A 20,475-nucleotide genomic window follows, 5' to 3' on the forward strand; every position below is an offset into this window, starting at 1 on the left:
GTGTATCTGGCTCTCAAGTTCTCTCACAAAACTCCCCAGTTGCTGCTCCCTGCTTGCTATCTCGGGTAGCTGAGGAGCTGTCTTTTTAAATCTCTGTTCTCCCTGAGAGAGTCCTGCCCCCTTGTCAAGGATCCTAAAGGGATTAGGGAGCAGAGTTTGGCTAGGCTCAGCACGAAGACCACACTATAAACTTCAGTCAAGTAGGCCGAGGGCAAGCACACAACTAACAGGCAACAAACTTACCCCAAGAGTCACACATTGTCTTAATGTGTTAAAATATTATTCTCTAAGTGTTTTCCCCCTTGGTAAGCACTTTTGTAGGCACAATAAATAAATGTTCAACAGGAAAAGCATCTCCCATCCCCAGGGTGCTCTCTGGCCCAGCTGAAGTAACTCTTAAAAGACCTTGTGGGTGCAAAGATAATCTTTGAGTTTTACCTGGCTCAAACTGACAAGTGGGAAGGTGCTGCGTTAACAATTCACCATTGTTAAAGTCAAATGAGTGCATTCAGACTGAAGTTTGGCTGGACTTTTTCATGCATCTCCTGAGAAACTGACGCTGACATTTTCGAAAGTGCCTATTCGAAAGTTGGTTGTGCTGTTTGATCTTCTTTGGTAGAATGATGCCTGAGGGCCACAACAAAAAAAGACACCTACTGTCTCTTGCCGGAGATTGGGAGAAACCATATACAACAGATCTAGGGACTGGATGGGAGCCTTAAAGCAGTGACTTCCCCTCTGTCCGGAGAATACACTGGAGTGGTTAAAGTTGCAGAGCTCCCCCTGGTGCTGATTTTTTACTATTGCAGAACAGCAGTAGGAAGGGGAGTTTTTAATCAAGCTGTTCTTACTGTTTTTGAGGTTCTTACTTAAATAAACATCTGCCATGTCTTTTAGCTGAGACCAGCCCAGACTGAAATGGTGCAGCGCAGAGAAACAACAGAACTGCTGGCACCAGATACTCCATTGATCATTGAGGTCCATCATTGTTTTCTGTGTTTCATTAATAACTGTGTCAGGAAAAACCCAGTGGAAACTGAGAGCAGCTTTCTCTTCATTTGACTTTGCAACAGCGCAAAGCTTTAAAATTACAAGCCAAAACTTGTAATTAGCGTTAGCTGACGCTAAATCACCCCTTCAATAAGGTCCGCAGTAATATCCCATTAGCTTTTCACTCCGCATCAAATTATGAAGGGGATCCACCCGGCTTGTCTGCGTGTTTGGCGTGGGGGAGGGGAGATGCCTCTTCTCACACAGCATTTAAAAACCCGATCCACTTCACAGTCCCGCTGGCATGTTGTAAGGATACCGCCAGAGTCAGTGAAACATACGTAACCAAGTTAGTTGCTTTAACAATTTGGAGGGGATGAATAGGGGGGTAAGTTCAAAACAATGGGGGAAAACATGTCTCTGCAATAAATATGTCGAGATTATTAATTATTATTATTTATTTCGAAATCAGGACAAAAATGCATGGACTGTATTAAACCACCGCGAAGGTTTCTTGTTTGAGAAAACGGCACACCCACAACATGCAGCGGAGTGCTCCACTTCTCCCTGGAAAGTTTGACCGGTCAGATCTTTCCCCTTAGTTTCCGGCTGGCAAGCCCAGGCTGCGCGGTTCTGTGGAGTACTTTCAAAAGTCAATAAAGAAAAAGAGCCAGGTACATCGCTCGCCGCGTCCTCCAAAGGAGTGAAACCTGACCGGGGACCCCCCCCAGAACGGTTCGCTGTAATTGCTGCCTGCTGTAGGAGTGCCCCTCTGTTGTAACTCTTCACAAAGCTGTGGGAGGAAATATGTTCCGAGCAAGTGTGGAATTGCATTGAGGGGAGGGGCAGGGAACGGGGAGTCAGGTATTAGGAGGATAAATGTAGTTATTGTTTCTCTTCCCCCAAATGATTGCTTGCGTGGGGTGTATTTTTACACTCTCCCTTTCTGCTAAATCCCCCCTGAACCAACATGCAACTAAAGATATTCGCCCCCAAGCAACCTGCAGACTCATGTCCCTGATCTGGCGCAGGCACTTGTGTTGGCGCGAGCTCTAGAGAACCCATTGGTCTGGGTCGGTGGATGTGAATGAAACTGTACACGTTGCAAGTAATTGTCGAGCTTTTTCGGTCCTAACCCGCCCTGCATGGCGCCAGCGCAATCACTTCATTCTGCACTAGAACGACATCAAGGGCAGGCATCAGATCGCTGATAACTCAGGCACCTTCCCTGCCCTGTAGAATTGTTCAGGCCAAAGGGAAACGTGGCTATCTAATCTGGAGGAGCGGGAGGCGGGCCAGGGTGTCTGGGGAATGTATAGAGAGTGGCCCTGATTCTCCTGCCACTTACTACAGTGCTGAAAATTGAAGAATCAGGCCAACTCCTGTCCTTTCGCCGGCCCCCTACTTTGGGGGTCGCTCAGAGAGATGGTGGTAGGTAAGGGAGGGGAGGAAAGGGAACCTGCTCACCAGTCTCCTTGTATTCCATGATGATCCAGTTCAGGAAAGTTGTGAAAGAGAAATACAGTAGATGCCAAGGGGAGACAAACGAAAGAAGCGTCCCCTCCACCGCCCCCTTTTAATCAAACAGAAGAGGCTTTGCTTGGATAGAGATCCAGATCCTTTTCCCCCTAAGCAATAAACAGTAGGAGAAGCACCAGACCTGCTACACTCTCTCTGCCTAGGGAACTGGAAGAATTAAACGTAACAGATACCTCGGAAGCTTCTAACGAAGGTTCAGAACAGCACGGTGTGGATGCTTATTCCGGCCAATTCTGCTACCTCCCCCCCAAATCCCCTTCACAGAAGGCAATAATTCCACTCTGGGCACGAATAAGGTCACATAAAGCGATCAGCAGAGCGCAAGCAGCCCATCAACTCACCCTAATTGTCCTTTTCTTATCCTTTTCAGATTTTTTTTTGAGGGGGGAAAGGTGGTTAGAATTTCTCTGCTATGGATTTCTCCACTGTTAATCTATTTTACTTTGATCTGTTGCAGACCAAATAAAATAAAATAAAAATAAATCAGGCAAGCTAAGAGTGCCTCCTAATACTTGGAAAACCCAGTGACTTTTTTTTTTTTTTTTTTTTTAAGTTTTAAATCTAAAACACCGTACAGCTTGTTTCAGGGCTCATCAGACCTACAAGAAAAGGAAGGGAGACCATGAAGGCCAATCCCTTTCAGGATCTCCTCCCTTCTGCTCCTAAATTTCATTTCAAGGGAAATTTGTTCGGGACCATAGGAAGGGCACCTAAAATTGACAGATCACGTTAGCTTCCCCACCCTCCCCCAATGTTTCCTCCCTTGTTTCTCCTTCTCTCAGTTGGACGTCTCCTCCTCCAGACAAAGAATTTATGTCACGTACGGGTGCTGTACTCACCCACTACAACCCCCTTCTCCCCCATACTCCATAGATACAGTGCATGTGAAAGCAGCAGGAGGGAAAGGCCAGTGGGAACTGAGGATTGTTTTGGAAACAGCTGGACTGGTTTTTTAATTAGGAAAAAATCAAATGGAAAATGAAGTATTGACCAAAGAAAAGGAAGGGGGCAGGAAGCATTGGAAAACATCACAGAATGCGCGAGGGACACATTAAGTGACTGATAGGAGGATAAAGGAAGAGAGAAATAAAAGTGTTCTTAAGGGTTTTTCAGGTGTGATGTTCTGTTCGGCTCCACCTGGAACATCCGAGGAAAGAGCAGTTCTGGAGTATGTTTGTACAGTAACCACCACCAAATCCAAGCACAAGGGAGGTGGTGTGTTCAGGGGTAGGCAACCTATGGCACGCATGTCAAAGGCGGCTCGGGAGCTGATTTTCAGTGGCACTCACACTGCCTGGGTCCTAGCCACCGGTCTGGGGGCTCTTCATTTTAATCTAATTTTATATGAAGCGTCTTAAACATTTAAAAAACCTTATTTAGTTTACATACAATAATAGTTTATTATTATAGTTATATATTATAGACTTATAGAAAGAGCCCTTCTAAAAACGTTAAAATGTGTTACTGGCACGCGAAACCTTCAATCAGAGTGAATAAATGAAGACTCGGCACACCACTTCTGAAAGGCTGCCGACCCCATGGCTAGCTAGACCCACAATGTATGGCGGGGGAGAGGCGCTAGAAGCTCACTGCATGTAATAATGTATAAAGCTGAGAGCGAGCTGAGGGGAAGGGGGGGCTTGAGGGACGCGGCATGAGGGGGGAAGATGTGGGCCATTGAGGAAAGGGGGAGGCAGAAAAGAAATTGACGGGCGAAGAGGTTCCAAGCGGACTGGAGGGAAGTGCCGAGCGGCTCCAGCTCCGGCTTTCACTGCGGATCCAGCCAGCCGGGTTTTCCGCTGCGCGTTGCTGCCGGAGCGGCGTGGGCCGTGCCGAACTCCCTGCCGCCCCCCTGCGCCCTGCCCACGCCGCTGCTGCGGCTGTCGGCTCCCCCTCGTGGCCCCCCGCCGCCCCCCTGCGCCTGGGCTCCGGCGTGCGGGACACCTTGGCAGTGTGGCAGGAGCCGGGCTGGGGGCAGGATGCAAGTGCGGTGCTAGGCGCAGCGCCCGGGCAGGGAGGCGGCGGCAGGAGGAGCCTGCAGTGATGCGCACCCAGCGGCCGCTCCTCTGACACGCTCTCCTTGGCACCCAACTTGGGAGGGGAGCTGCCCAGCCTGGCACCGGCGGGATCCAGCGGCAGGGGCGGGACCCTTCCCCGGGCTCGCCTCCCTTGCCTTGCCGAGACCCGCGTCCCCCAAGCGCGTCGGGAGGAGGCGATCCCGGGCCGGGGAAGTGCCGGGGAGCTGGGGGGCTCGGGGCGAAGCAGGCAGCCGAGGAGAAGGAAGGAGCCTGGGAGCCAGCCCCGGGGGGACGGACACAGACGCTCAGCCGGGGAGCGATGCCTTCAGCTCGGAGCCGGGCCGTCTCCGCGCCCGGGGTGCTGCTCCTGGCTCTGATGCTGCACTGCAACTTCGGGCGCTGCGGAGCAGGTAAGGAACCGAATCAACAAGATGTTGGTATGAACTAGCCGCGGCGCCTCTGCGCCCGGCCACCGCCGGCCTTCTGCCTCCGCGGGGGTCGGGCTGGGCGCCCACTGGGGAGGCAGCCCCCCGGAGCCCCTCCAAAGTTTGCCCTCGCTCTCGGCTTCTGAAGCGCACGTTTGTTCTCTTCTGCCTCCGGCTGGGTCCGCGCTGTTCCGCGGCGGCAGGAATGCGAGCTGGGCTTTAATAACAGGCTCGCCGTCAGGAAAATCGCTGCTTTGCTGGCCCCGTGGCGGCTTCCGAGGCTGAGCCGTTTTTAAGTCATTGAAAACCGAGAAACGTTCCCATTCTATTTGGAGAGGAAACTGGAGCAAATTATTCCACATCTGCACCGGGCTGGTTTCCCACTGCTCCCTAACTAGTGATTTAGCTGGAAGAAACCAAGCTATTTCAATCCGGCCAGAGGTGGGAAGAGGGTTATTCACTAACTCTTCCCGTACTTTTGGTTACCTCGTTGATTAATTTTGCACAAGTGAAAATGCTTCACACTCAAGGGTAGCCCCAGGCAGGAGGTTACTTTGGATTCGGGCTGTAGCATTTGAGAAGTGGGTTTTTTTCTTTGATTGTTGTTTTTATGAAGTTGGAAACTGTTGGTAGAAGAGGAAGGCAAATTGGACATGGATGTTAAATGGTGGCACAGAGAAAGAATGACACCATTAAATACCTCTAAAAGGGGGTTTAAAAAATGTTTGCTCAGCCCGTCAGTTACTTGTAAGACCATGAGTAAAGAAGTGGGAATAGGGCCTGCCAGTGCATTTCCAACCCCTCAAACTATGGGCCCTGTTCTTCCACCTTTGCCTAGGTTGACAATAGTCTCATTGAAGCCCTTGAGGCGATCCACGGTGAGCACAGGTAGTAAAATGGGTCTCATGCAAGGGAAATAGGAGCATGCTCACCTTTGCAGAAATACAGTTCAACTTTAGGAGCTGACTCTGCCACTCCTTACTTTTGCTGAGTAGCATCTTACTTCAGGATTAGTTCCATGTCTAATCCTGGAATAAGATGTTACTCAAAGGCCCTTGTTTGTATAATATCTTTCATATGAACTACACAACCTCAGATGCTTTCCTCTAAGGTAAATAATTACAGTGGGAAGAATTAAGAGGTCTAGGCAAGGGAGAAAATAAATATCTTCAGATGAAACTAGAAAGGAGTTGGAGAATGAATGAGCAGTATTAGTTTTGCCTTTTTAGCTGCAGTATTTACTGCTGAAGGCCTCAAATTCCAGGGGAAAGAGGGGACCAGAGTTTGGACCTTTCAGATGGTCAGATTACTTTTGCAGTAAGAACAGTGTAGAAGTTTTGACCCTCTAGTGTCAGGAGGGTGAGTCAAAGTCCTCTTCCAGTGGATCATTGACATTTTTGCCTATCCGATTGCTGATGGCTGTGTATGTTATGTTCTGTATGTATATTAAAGAGACCTTTCTGTGGTGGAAGGGAAGGAGACAGTACACTATCTAATTAGGTAGGTACACCACATGTTTTTGTGCTTCTTAATCCTTTTGTATCATGTGCTGTAGAAAAGTGTAACAGACTCTTAAGTTACTGGTCCAAAGGAAAAGGGATTCTCTCTCAGGCCCATGTATGATCTACTGTGAGAGCACTGGTCCATCTTTAAGCTGTTCTGTGTATCTGAGACCTGCTTTTTGGCAGAGCTTTAGAACAACAGATGGAATTTTTTGTATGTCAGACAATTTTGAAATCTAAGGCTAAATTGAAGGACAGATATGCAAAGACTATATTGGTGACAATTTGTGTCTGGTTAAATATTTATAATTGGCAATGGTTGCTACCCTGTGCAGCAGCTAATATTTTGCTAGTCTCATAGGCTGAGTGCCTTTCTTTTCTAGTTCAGTGTTTGTTACAGTTCTAAAAAGTTGCAACACTTATAATTTGATCTTGGCTAATTATAATTTGTCCAGAGTCTGGTATTTAAAGATGTATTTTGAAGTTGCAGTTAATGATAGGGGGAAGGTTCAGTACTGAATGGAGAACATTGTTTAAAGGGATTCAGGAATGTGAAATAAGAGCACTGGCTTAAGAACATTCAGAGTATGTTTACGAATGTGCAGTACTACAAATTAAAGAGAAGTAAAGCAATAGAGCAGATATTCCAAATCAAAGGCTCAATTCTGCATTCTTTGTGCACCCAAAACACCCACTGAACTCAATGGGAAACTTGGGTGTGCAAGAAGCATGGGATTGGGCCCCTGCACAATATGGAGACACTGAATGGAGAGAGTGGGCCTGTTTTGAATTAATATTAATAACAAAGGTGCATTCCTTTGAAAATGATGATTTGGAGGCCACGGATGAGGGAGAGGAAGGGAGACAAGGAAGCCCAACTGAGTGGGTGACTTGCAAGCTGCCCCTGCTATTAACTCCAGCTTTGTGATTCATTTGATTCTTACTGATGTTTTGTTTTGTTGGCAGGGAAAATTACATCCCTGCTTACAATTTCATTCTATTCAATAATCCGGAAAAACTAGAGGTGCAGTTCGAATTATGGGCATAGGGGCTTCTTACTGTGGGAATAAAAAAAGGCCAATGTAGTAATCATTGCAACCACTGAACTCTAGAATTACCTTTTAATTATGGACTCTGATTTCTTATTGATTCAAACATGGAATTGAATCATGTTCTTCTCATACTTGATCTTAATTTTGTAAATCAGGCTGCCATGGTCAGACTAAGTTACGTAAGCCTTTTCTAACAGCTCCCAAAATTTCCTAGGGGCAAACAAATCTGGTGATCATGAGTCATTTAAAGTGAGCCCTTCAAGTTGTTTGTGTGTGTTTGTGATCTCCCCCCCCACCCCGCAATAACTAAGGAGCATGTATCCTGCTTCCTACCCCCCCATCCCTGATTCCTATGATAAAATTCAGCTGCATGCTACCCAGAATGACTTTACTTTTGATGCCTGGCCTCTCTTTGTCTCTTGATTCTGCACCATTTATCCTTTGTCACCCTCCAGCAATAGGAAAATAAAGGTGTGAGTGTTTTCCCTTTAAGTGCAGATATAAAAAGATGTCTTCAGCTTTAGATCTCAAAAGTGAGGCTCTATAAAGTTTGATGGCTGTGGAGTTTGGAAGAGACCATAACTATAAATGTCAGACCTTTGGAGTGGCCTGTCAGCCTGTGACAAGCAGACAGCTTGTAATCTTTGTTGAAACTTTAAAGCCTAACTAACATAGCTGGTCATTTTCCTCCCATATTGTGAAGAAAGAGGATGACAATGGAATGTGGTAGGTGTGTGTCACCAGAACTGGATGTTGTGCAGATTTGTCCTCGTCTTGTTAAAAGCATTTTTTGACAATGTGATCTTACAGGAAAATGAACCAAGCCTTCATTTTAAAGGGTAATTAAAGATGAGTAGGAATTTTGAGAGTGTTTCTCAACTAGAAGATTTAACCCCCCAGCATGCTTCACTTAGGAAGATTTATCTTTTACAAAGGTACTGTTTACAATGTGGGGAAGGGGAAATAAGGGTTGGGGGGATGGACTAGTTTTAATGCACTGGACCTTTGCTTCTAGAGACTGACATTAGATTTCAGTCCTGGGTAGCGTAAGTGAAAATGAGTTGGTTGTTTGCAAGCTTGACCCATAATAGGGAATGTTTGTCCATTTAGGGGATACAAAGACAAGGAAAAAAACCACACAAATATTCTGGCACGGTTAGCACTGTGTGCTTCAGGGAGACGCAATCTATTGGAATATAATAGTGTGGTGCAAGTCAGGATTTCAGTGCGTTGGCAAAGTTGAACAGAGGCCAGGGGAACTGGGATTAGTAAGGGTGCTGCAGGTCAGGATTTAGGTGCGTTGTCAGAGCTGCAGGGCTCAGGATGGGGATTAGAATGGGGTGCTGCAGGTCAGGATTGAAGCGTGGTGGCAGAACTGTGTGGGTGCCCAAGACTGGAATAGCAGGCTGAGTGCAGGTTTAGAAAGAAAAGCATTGGATTATATCTATATGTGTGGGAAGGTCGTACAGCTCTTGTCCTGCTCTGTCTGACGCTATCTGTCCTCTAGTTTTGTGAGCACTAAACTCAGAATTAAAGTATAATTAAAGGAAGAAAAGGAATTAAAAACAGGGTGGGGAAAAGCTGAATATATGAGGCCTGACAGGAGAGATTTATTCTCTTCTTTTTAATAGAAGAGAACTTTAATATTTTTTATTGCGCTGTATTTTCTGTTAAAGAGGGAAATGATGTTTAGGGTTTTATTTATCTTTCGAGAGCTTTCAGCAGAGAAACAGTAGGAGTATTCCTTCCTTTGAGTTTTCTTTGTTGCTCCAGAAAATGTTACTACCACCCCGATCATAAGGTTTGCTTGATAGGAATTCATTGCCATTCTCTGACATGGAGCTGATTTTGTTGTGCATTTGGTTTTTATTAGAATTGGCATGTACAACTTGGAACAAGGATCACAAGCTCTCTAGGGTACATTTCCCTCTCCCTCTTTCTTCCCCCACACCTCAGTGCCAACTCTATGTGGGTTGTGTAGTGGCTGTGAAAAAATGGAGTGTGATGTTGTGACACTGACTACCATGCTGTACCAGAAACAGCGTGAACCTCTGATTGTTTATTGCAAGGTAACACCATCGCTTCTATTTGACTAAGATATGGGCCAACACGCAGATGGCTTTAAAAAAATAGATACACTGGTGTTTATCCTACTTGACAGAGATGGAATCTCTGGGAGCCTAGGATTAAAATAGCAGTAGTAGAAGGTGTGCAGGTCAGGATTGAGATGCATGAGCAGAGCTGTATGATGAAAGTTTCACAGCACTGCCTGCACCATGCTAGGTTTTCTCCAGCGCTGTCAGTTTTGCACTTTCATCACTTTTTGAAGGGGTCTTACACCTGGGTCTCTTGCCCATTAATATACAGAAAAGGTAACAGGAAAGAGAAGGAAACTTCTTGTCCCCAGCCAGGATTGCAGGCCCTTGCCTAGCTGATATATGGGTACACTAAGGTGTAGGCTTCTTCAGGCACCATAGCCCCAAATACACAGCCAGGGGCACCTCTGGATCCTCTGAGCTAGAGAGCCTTAATTGAGGATCTGTAGTTTTCAGTTTGGCCCTTTCATAGTAGGCCCCAGGCAAACTATTGGGAAGACAGTGCAGTAACAAAATAAGCTAGCACCATTATCCCAAACTAATTGGAAAGTGGATGCCTATGGAATTCTACATGCTGTTTATGTGAATCCCAGTGGAATTCCTCCCAAGTGATGTCATTGCAACTGTATGGCAAAGGGAGAGAGACATTAGATTGACCAGTCAGTGAAGCCAGAAATTGCATAGGAAAGAGACCTGCTTGGCTGAAATCAGCGGTGTTTGAACTTCTCCTATGTTGTCTATTTCCCCCCCCCCCCCCCTTATTCTTGGACTGGGTCCCCTTCCTAAAATAAAAAGCAGGTCCCCGCTTGCTGTCTCATTATACTAAATGTTTCTATTAAGAACAGTGAATCTGTGAAAATGACACCGTGGGGTTCTGTGTTTAGGACTTCAGGTGCCATTTTCTTTGCTTGCAAATCTAAAGATTTTTCTAACCAGCAACTCTGCAAACACAGCCTGAAAAGTCAAGTTGTGTCCTGTATGACTGGTGGTAACATAGGAGACAGATTCTACAGTTAGACCCTGAAGGGCAGTGCAGCTGATGCTGTACAAACCAGATTGGAATCCAGGTCCCTTTCCCTTTGCTGCACTAGCTGTGTGATGCTAACAGGAATAAAAGTTTGTCAGGAAAGAGAGCTCATATGACTGGATGACTCCAGGGAGCAGATCTGTATTGAGTAAGACGGTCTCTTTACTTAGTTTCTTTTCTGATTGTAATGACACTTTAAAGTCACTAGTTCCATGACTTCCCCCTTTATGGTGTATTTTGACATGAGCTGGCATGCAGTGTGATCCCTGTAGGTAAATGGGAGCTCCACATTCTGAGCTACTTTTTTTTCCTTTCGTTCTTTCATTCTTCCTTTCTTTCAAAAGACACACAGGCCTGGCTGAGTGGCTTGATGCGGTCACCAAAAAGGCGCCCACATGGCTAATATTTGGGTTCCTGGATTTGCTGGCAGTGTGTCTGGAGAGCAGGCAGGAAGTGGCCAGCACTGAGGTGATGATGGAAGGGGCTGTAACGGAGTCTGCGAGGAGTTCATTACAGCAGATGTTAGTGCCGTAAAGCCACAGGTTCCTGCTGTTTCTTATTCGCTTATGTCCTTTCAGCTTTAGCAGTGCTAATGTTAGTGAAAACATTTGCTGAAGTGGAGGCATAAATTACAAATCTCTTCTCACCCCAACCCCCCCAGGTCTTGTCTTTCCTCTTCTCTTCATCTTTCTCTCTCTTTTGTTTGCCTCTTTCCTTCCCTTCTACATAACAGCAGCAGAGTCAGTGGAAACTTGCACATTTCTCCCCTGCAACAAAGAGTGCGTATTAGCATCTCTTTAGCAATGTGGGTTTAATTCAGTGCTGTTCAGCAAACACCACTCTGTTACTGTCTACACACTCCCTCCTTCCCTCCCCAAGTATGCTGACACTCATTCACGTGCATCCTGCACACAATAGCACACTTCTGATCACCAGCTCACATGCAAGGACCTCGACCCCCTCCCCCTCGCTTGCCTTCTCCCAGTCTTATATAAATGATTTACCCAAGAAGCTGTGATGTTGATAATGATGCATGGCCTGGAAATAATTCTCACCTTGCACGATCTAGCTGCAATAATCTCACTGTAACTCTTTATCTCTTCCATGACAGAGATACTTGTTTCTCCGCTGATGAAGAGAGGGGTGTGCATGTGCGCGTGTGTGGGTGCATTAAAGAATAAGCAGTAGAGTTGGACTCTGGTAAAGCTTTCCCCTGTGGATGGGGAGGGTTGAAGTAAAGGGGAGTCCAAGTGCAGTAGCTGGTGTTGGGAGTGGACATTCCATCGGAGGATAACACCTCAAAATCCCTTGGGTGTTCCTCCAGGTGCTCAGGATTTAGGATTGCTGCAGAGAAAGCTGAAGAGCGACTGCCCTGGACCTTCTCGGTGACCTTGATCTCGGTTTGTTTTCCCAGTTTGAGGCTGAGCTGTTGCCCTGATCTGATTGTTAATGAAAACCTGCTTTATTTGTCCCCAAAAAGGTTGTTTTCCCCTGAGGGCCTTTCTAGGCTCCATTGTGATTGAACTGACTCGCCTCTGCTGGCTACTTGGGAAGAGAGACAGATGTACACAGGCACACACAGTACCTGTTAGAGAGGAAACAGCAGGGGTAACTTCCTTCTTTCCCAACTGGGTGTTCAATGTATTCCTATTTAAACAAGGGTGAAAAAGAGAGACCGTGGAAGTGAGTGATGGCAGCTGGGATTACTGAGCCTCAAGAAGTCTGGGCTGTGGTGGAACCGGATTCTGTTCCCGTGCTTTCACCAGTCTGTTATATTTTCACCCACAACACACTTTAAACCCTTCATGTGGTTATTCCTGGTGATGCCTGTCTTTTTTTGAGCTCCCACCCTGGAATCTGCTGTGAGCAAGGGGCTGGATTCTAGGGATGCCATTTATGTCTAACATTTAGGATTTGTATCAAAGGGTTTCATAGCCCCTAATGCAAATGAGAACACTTTCAGGTACACTTAAATTGGTTTTGTTGAATCTTTTTTAAGCCTTGTTCCTTTCAATCTGGAGTAAGTTTTGTCACTTTGCTGCAGTGTTGGGAATCCAGACACAATAGCTCTGTTGTGCTAGTGCTTGAGAACTAGAAAGGGGCTCAGTGCAAATCAGTGAAGTTGGCTAAGTGCATTGTGATTACTTTCTGCATGTCACTCAGCATAGGCAAACAGCACACATTGCTCTTCTAAAATCCCTTCTGTTCTAATAATTAAAGGTGGTACTAGGGGTGTAAGGAAAGAACATGTCTATTTCTTTAAATATGACAACTGCGGTTGAGTGAAATTAATCCTTACTTTCCCATTGTAGCTATGTTTAGAAATATTCTTTTTGTTTATGTGAGAAAAGGGAAGGACTTGGGAAAGAACAACTAGAAATTACTTGAGCAGGTTGAAAAATGGGGGAAAATTTTGTGCGGAATTCATCCTTTTTTGTCAAAATCTCAAACTTCATCCCAATTTTGAAATTCAGAAAATGTTGCTCAGCTCTATGCTTACCAGAAAGTAGAATGACTTTTTTGTGTAAAATTCATCCCATATTTTAATAAAACTTTATTGCAAAATCAAAATTTGGAAAATTTCATCTACTCTAGAAATTGGTCTACATGAAATTAAGTACTTTTTTTTTTTTTTTTTTAACAAATAAAGTGCAGTAACTCTTCGTCCCATGGCATAGCCCAGCTATCTTTCCAGCTAAGAAGGATTGGCTGGGACTCCTTTCCATGATGTTGTTTACTTGACCAGAGTAGATGGTGCTATAGACTGAACTATGGGACTCCCTTCCACACCACAGAGAGGCTGCTGATGCTGAGTGAAATCCTGGCCTTGATGAAGTCAGTGGGAGTTTTGCCACTGACTTCAGTGGGTCCAGGATTTTATTTGCTGTTTCCACAGCATTTCTAGTCCTTTGAGCTTGAGGAACGAGAGCCTAGGACACAAAATAGGGTTTCTTCCTGAATGAAGGAGGCTGTTTTGTATTTCCTTTGAATTGGTCTGCTACGCCCCAGCTGTGTGTAGGCCTGTGACTGAAGTGGATTGTGATTTTATTTTTCACCAGTGGGGCATATTTCTCAATAGAGCTCTAGATCCCCCTTCTCACCAAGCATCATTCCTGCATGAGCATTCCAGAGAGAAGGAAAGTCAAAGTGCGCTATCTTCTCCCTGAACCAGAGCTCTTCTCTATGACGACCTTATCCAAAGTCCAGACAAGTCAATGAGAGTCTTTCCATTGATTCATTGGGCTTTGGATAGTAGCAGTGCTGCTATAAAGACAGATGGATTGGTATATGCACCACATGATCTGCATGCCGTTGTTGACGTCATTAGGCCTATATATATGAACCAAAGTTCTTCCATGTTTAAACTCTGTCCTTCCATGTTTAGCTCTAATCGGCCTCAAAAGCCAAGGACAGAAATTGGAATGTGTAAATAGCCAGTTACCAATTACGACCTTGCTCATACCAGGTACCAAGCAATAATGATGAAGTTTGCATGTTTTTAGCTGGAGAAGGGGTAATAAACTAAGGGTAAACAGAACCAAATAACTGTTTAGAGGAATGTTACTAACAAGCTAGATTTATAGCCCTAGAATGATTTAGCGGCTTAAATATATAAAGCCTTCGGTAGAGAGGGGAGAGGGAGTAGAGGGGGGGCGGTGGTAGAGGGGGAGAGAGGGGGGGGCTTAGTTGTAAAAAGTATAAGAAGAGAGAAACTGTTTTTTGCTGGTGTGCTTGATTTGATACTTGCCTGTCTCCTTGCACCACTTTGAGATCTCAAATAAACTTCGATTGTTTCTCCACCCCGGTATGTTTATTGACGCGAAGCACGCCGGGCAACGAACCCCGCTGTTGCTGTCCTCGGGCCTCTGTGCCAGCAACACCGTTGCACCAAAATGTATCTGCAGTCCACCTAACACTACACAGCAAAGAACAATTGTTATCTATTTTTGCAGTGTAGACATAAAACGATCCCTAACATGGCAGGTGCAGTTGGACCTAGCAAAGAGTCAGTACATGCCTGGCTGAAGAATGAAAGCCTTGCCTGTTGCCATAAGAAATGTTACATCATGAAAATGAAGGTATTTGGTATCTGTCTTAAAGCCCTAGCTCCTGTTATTGCATGAGAATCTCATCATTTTATTTTTTTGTTTGTTTTGAAGTAAGTTTCTAGCCCTCATAGTTGTGGAGAAAAGCTAGAAAACATGACGTCCAAAAGGTTCGGAAAATGGAAAGCAAATAAGAAGAACCCAAAATATATTAAGTTTCAAATCTCATGACTTTGAGGGGGCCTGACTCAGGGCTTTGGAATGCCTGTGGTTGGCAATACTGTGCCCTACATAGTGGCAGGGGAAAGCAGCCTTCTCTTGCTCTGAAACCAATTCCCCCTTTAAAGTGCCAGACTGGGTGCAAGCACCACAGCTATTGTGTTGTGTGTGTCACACAGTGGCAGTTGCCAGAAGCCACTTCTTTGTCCCCTTTGTGTGTCTGCTAAGTTGGGGCCCTCTTGATAGGGTCTTCTTTACTGCCGCTGGTCATGGCAGGCTACAGTTAATTTGGCTCATGGGGAAGCTTGGCTGGCTGTGAAATAGGCCATGGCAGGCTGCACGTGGACACTCTCTCTCCCCGGCCATATGCTGTACACCTCTGTGTCAGTATGAGTGGAGGAGGTGGGGAAATCGGGCATGAACTCTTAGACACTGAGGACTTGCCTGCTCTGTTGAGTCTGCTGATTTAGAAAAGGAAAGATCCAGCACAAACCCCACAGTTCAAACAAGAATTCAACTGGGAAAGACTATGCAAAGCAACACTTAAAAATAGGGCCCTACCAAATTCACGGCCCATTTTGGTCAATTTCACGGTCATAGGATTTTAAAAATCGTAAATTTCACGATTTCAGCTGTTTAAATCTGAAATTTCACGGTGTTGTAATTGTAGGGGTCTTGACCCAAAAAGGAGTTGTGTGTGTGGGGGGGTGTCACAAGGTTATTGTGGGGGGATAGCGGTACTGCTACCCTTACTTCTGTGCTACTGCTGGCAGCAGTGCTGCCTTCAGAGCTGAGCAGCTGGAGAGCAGTCCCTGCTGCCTGGGAGCCCAGTTCTGAAAGCAGAGCCATTGCCAGCAACTACACAGAAGTAAGGATGACGTGTTGTGGTATTGCCACCCTTACTTCTGTGCTGCTGCCTGCAGAGCTGGGCCCTTAGTCAGCAGCCGCCACTCTCCAGCCACCCAGCTCTGAAGGCAGCAGCGCAGAAGTAAGGGTGGCATGGTATGGTATCGCCACCCTTATTTCTGTACTGCTGCTGGCGGGGCACTGCCTTCAGAGGTGGGCGCCCAGCCAACAGCTGCTGCTCTCCGGCCGCCCAGCTCTGAAGGCAGCACAGAAGTAAGGGTGACAATACTGCGACCCCCCTAAAATAACCTTGAAACCCCCTGCAACTCCCTTTTGGGTCAGGACCCCCAATTTGAGAAACGCTGGTCGCCCCTGTGAAATCTGTATAGTATAAGATAAAAGCACACAAAAGACCAGATTTCACGGTCTGACGCGTTTTTCATGGCCGTGAATTTGGTAGGGCCCAACTTAAAAAGGAGAAGGAATATGAACTAAGTATTTAATGCAGGACCTGCTCCAGGATGTCCCACATAGCTCACACCCTTCAGTGGGTCACTTAAACTGTGTGTGCTTCCTTCCCCATTCCAGCCTATCATGCACACCTACTAGGTGCTCCCTGTAATGTGCTCTTGCAATTCATTCCATTCTGTCCTTCAGGAGCTACATCCCCTCCCACGAGGTCACTCAAACTTCCTGTGTTGTTTGTTTCTTGTCCCAGAAAGTCCTTCAGGCCCTGCACCCCTTTCATTAGGTCTCTTTAGCGCCCTATTGTTGTTTATGAGAAAACAGATAAGGCTGTAAATATGCAGGATACTTTACAAACTTGTATAAAGATATGCTCCCTACTTTGGAGGGCTTAGAGTATAAATAAGATAAGGAGGACAGCTCCTCAGGGGATGGAATTGCCAGTGGTAAGAAGGGAGGGGAGATTGAATGAGGAGCGAGCTGTGTTTTAAGGAGGAGAAAGGGGGTGTTTGGCAGGTAAGGACATAGGGAGTGTAGAGGGCAAGATCTAAGGAGGAAAGCAGCCAAGAGTAAGAGGAGGAGACAAATGGAGGAGTATGGCTAGAGGACTGGGAAGAGTGTAGGTGAAGGGAGAGGGGATGGGGCAGAGCTATAGGTGAGGACAAGAGGACATAGAGCCTTGCAGGTGAAAATGAGGAGTTTGCTTTCCTGTCTCTTACAGCATCAGATTCAACAGAGAATTTCAAACAGGAAGAAAAAGGTGCCTTTAACAGTGGGATTTTAGACAGACTCTGAGGAGACAGCTGCAATGATCAAGGCAAGAGATGAGCAGCATGTGGAGGGAGTCTGTGAGGAAAGGGCAGATTTTGTGTGCTATGTGTTTTGTTTCCCCTCCCATCCTGCCCTGTAGGACCCACACCGTCTCATTAGGTCACTTACATGGTCTGTGTGCTCTGTTCCTCATACCAGCCCGCCCTGCAGGACTCCCACCCTCTTTGCTGCTAGTAGGTCACTGTAATTCCCCTTGCAATGCTTCCATATTTATTCCACAGCTCCCTTGCTGAAGACTCTTCAGTAGGTCCATAATCACCCTTTTAGACCCTGGAAAATAACAGGAGAGGAGATAATAAATTGCTGACCTTGCTCAGTGCCATCATTTGAATATTAATGTGGTTTTGTGGGAGAAAAGAGAGGGAATATCTGTTCACAAAGGCCCTGTGAGAAATCCTTGAAACTGCCTGAAGTGTGTGTGAGATTCATGTCCACATCCCTGTGCATGTGTGTGAATGTCTGTGGCTACACCTGAAGGCCTGGATTATACTTTGTTCTTGTATGACACTTTCCACCTGAGGCTCTCCAAACACTTTACCAATCTCAGAAACACCCCCCTGTGGTAAATATGATCATTCCCATTTCACAGCTAGAGAAAACAGAGGTCAAATAGCTTCTTTAGAGTCATGTAGGAAGCCTGTGACAGAGCCAGAAATAGAACCCAAGTCTCCGGAGTGCTAGTTCTGTGCCTTAACCACAAGGCCATGCTTCTTCCTGGAGCTTTGTTTCTGCAGATGAAATATTTCCAATGAGCTGGTGGGGAAGCATTTATTGTCATTGAAATGTGGGGCTTAGTTCACATAGCCATGAGACTGCAAAGGCAAACATTTTGGATCTACTTCTTCCTTCCATTCCGGCCTCTTTCCCCCTCAGCTTAGTTTATTATTGCATGTTAAAAGTACAGAAAGAAAAGAGCAAAATCTGATGAGGAGGTGGGACTCAGAAAGTGAAGAACAGAGTGAATGGAAGCCCATCTAAAGAACGTGTATCCGGTTATACAGTAGGTAGACTTGGAAGGGCTCCAACGCATCTGAATCTGTAAGCATTGAAAGACCGTTTGACTGAGCATCTACACTCTCCCTCTCTGTGGACAAGTAGGGGTCCTTTTGTTAGTGAATAACAATGCCACAGATTGTAAAGCTTCTTTCTCAGTCGATCTCCCTCCAAGTCTGGTCTGATGTAGCCCATGAGTTATTCACAAAAAAGAGAGACATATAATTAATGAACCCTAACCACCCAGACGTGTTTCCATTTTCTTTTCAATGAAGTAGAATGAGAGTTGGGGAGGGGTGCTGTTTTAGAATCATGGCATCTTCCGCTAAAATGTAATATAAAGGAAATTACCCCTGTTCCCTGCAGCCAGCGGGCCCCACCCTCCAGTGCAAGAACTCACAGGGAGATTCCCCTGCCTGCGTTTTTATTTTCTAAAACAGAGACTTATCTGCAGTGGAGTGAGCTCTCCTCCAGCTGGAGGTGGGGGGTGTAACTGCAGTCCACAGAAGGGATGGATTGCCTTCCTAATCATTACAAAATCTTCATCGATCCAGAAACAAAAACCAGATTCCAGCATTGCTTATGCTCCCAGGGGGTCTCACTAGTGTGATTTCTTTAAGGGTCCTTTGAGTGACCTTTCTTTTCCCCAATTCCCCTTCCTCACACACATGCACTGAGCTCCAAAGCGAAGGGATTGTTTTCCTTTGAAAGAGCGTGGAAAATCTCATTTTGAGAAGTTTAATGCTTATTACATCCATCTGCCTCTGGGGTGAGCTCCCTTTCTCTCACTTGGAGGCCACCAAAAGAGAAGAGCCAGAGACCCTTTAGCATAATGCACAGACAGATGCAGAGTGCTGAAACGGAGAGGTCTTTCTCTTTTTTAGGAAGCAATACTGTGGGCAAAACCTGTTATCAGCAGTTAATGTACATTCATGTTGGTAGCTAGAGGGTTAGCATGCAGATATCAAAATGAGAGAGCTGTCTTCTGCACAGGTATGTGTGTATTTGGAAATGTACAGAATTGCTCCAATTGATAAACACATGTACATGATTTAGCCAAACAAACACACACAAACACCATCCAACACTTTCCTGATTGACTTGGCTACTTCATATTGGTTACATTAATATATTGGGCCAAATCGTGCAGCTGTTACACAGGCAAAACTTCCACAGAGTTTTCTGGGAGATCTTCCGAAGTGAGGTGCAGGATTTGGCCCATTGACTAGAATTTCCTTGTGTGTGTTGTAGGCACTGGGCTGCTCTTAAAGTTGTAACTTTTCCCATTAAAGGTATGTGACTTTGCTTAAGGTGCAGCTGCTGCCTTTGTTTCAGATCCCTGGTAGAGGAAGGAACCCACCAGCAGCAGAGAACAGGTGCTGCTGCCTGGGCTCTCCTCCACCACTGACTTTGTATTACACATTTTAGCATTTTGTTATCCACTGGTCTATGCAACCCAAGTGGCTAGCCTCGGAGTTCTCAGGTCTTCCAGGGGCACTGCACTTACTTGGACATGCCAGACAGAGTCCCGTCCTGGATAACATGGTTGTGGTCCCACCTGATTCCATTACCAGTGGGCAGTAGCAGAGACTGACCTCCCTAACTGTCCTTCCCCAAATCCTGCTTCAAAAGCTGCACTTCACTTCCACCTTCTGGTTTCCCAACCCATCTAACGGTTCCTCAGAGGACATGGATCTCACAAACAGGTGATAGTTTGGGCTGGCAGGAGGTGGCCAGTGAGGGTGCCATGAGTCCATGAAGGCAAGAGGACCTGGATATAAATGGGGAGGCTGCTGGATAGGCTGTCCATGAAAACTTTCACAGAGCCCCACAAAACCTAGAGCTGGGCTTTGCTTTTCATCCTGTTGGCTGACAACCAAGGCACTAAAATAGCCTTGCCACATAGGAACAGATTCATTTGCTTTGGTATATTTTCCTCTGGCAATAGGTTAGACTGGTTACTACTTAGTACAGCTTAAAAAACCCATATAAAGCATTGGGCAAATAGCGTACTCCATGGGGAATGGGATGGGTAAATTCATTTGTAACTCAAGATGCTGTCAGCTGATGCCTGAAACCATGAGAGTTGGTCAGCCTTACAACTTTTTAACCTAGCTAATATACACCTCTACCCTGATATAACGCTGTCCCCGGGAGCCAAAAAATCTTACCGCATTATAGGTGAAACCGCGTTATATCGAACTTGCTTTGATCCGCCGGAGTGCGCAGCCCCGCCCCCCGGAGCACTGCTTTACCACGTTATATCCGAATTCGTGTTATATTGGGTCACGTTATATCGGGGTAGAGGTGTATATGACTATCCCACTCAGTCAAATGTTAGCATTGGCATTGGTTGCGAACATTATGAAGGCAGCACATTCAGTCCTTGGGGGGAGAATCCTTGCTTTACTGAACAGCTACTCTGA

The 20,475-nt window shown here is 45.9% G+C and overlaps 1 protein-coding gene across 1 annotated transcript in view; it reads left to right on the top strand.

Moving 5' to 3' along the window:
* The first annotated feature begins 4,866 nt into the window (after positions 1–4,866).
* The window catches only part of UNC5B (unc-5 netrin receptor B), a 154,105-nt gene continuing 138,496 nt past the window's right edge, over positions 4,867–20,475 (top strand). The window contains exon 1 of the mRNA XM_065407776.1: positions 4,867–4,957. Coding sequence (XP_065263848.1) covers positions 4,867–4,957 — 91 coding nt within the window. The remainder of the gene's footprint in view (positions 4,958–20,475) is intronic.

Source organism: Emys orbicularis, chromosome 7 (assembly GCF_028017835.1).
Source record: "Emys orbicularis isolate rEmyOrb1 chromosome 7, rEmyOrb1.hap1, whole genome shotgun sequence".
Lineage (NCBI taxonomy): Eukaryota > Metazoa > Chordata > Testudines > Emydidae > Emys > Emys orbicularis.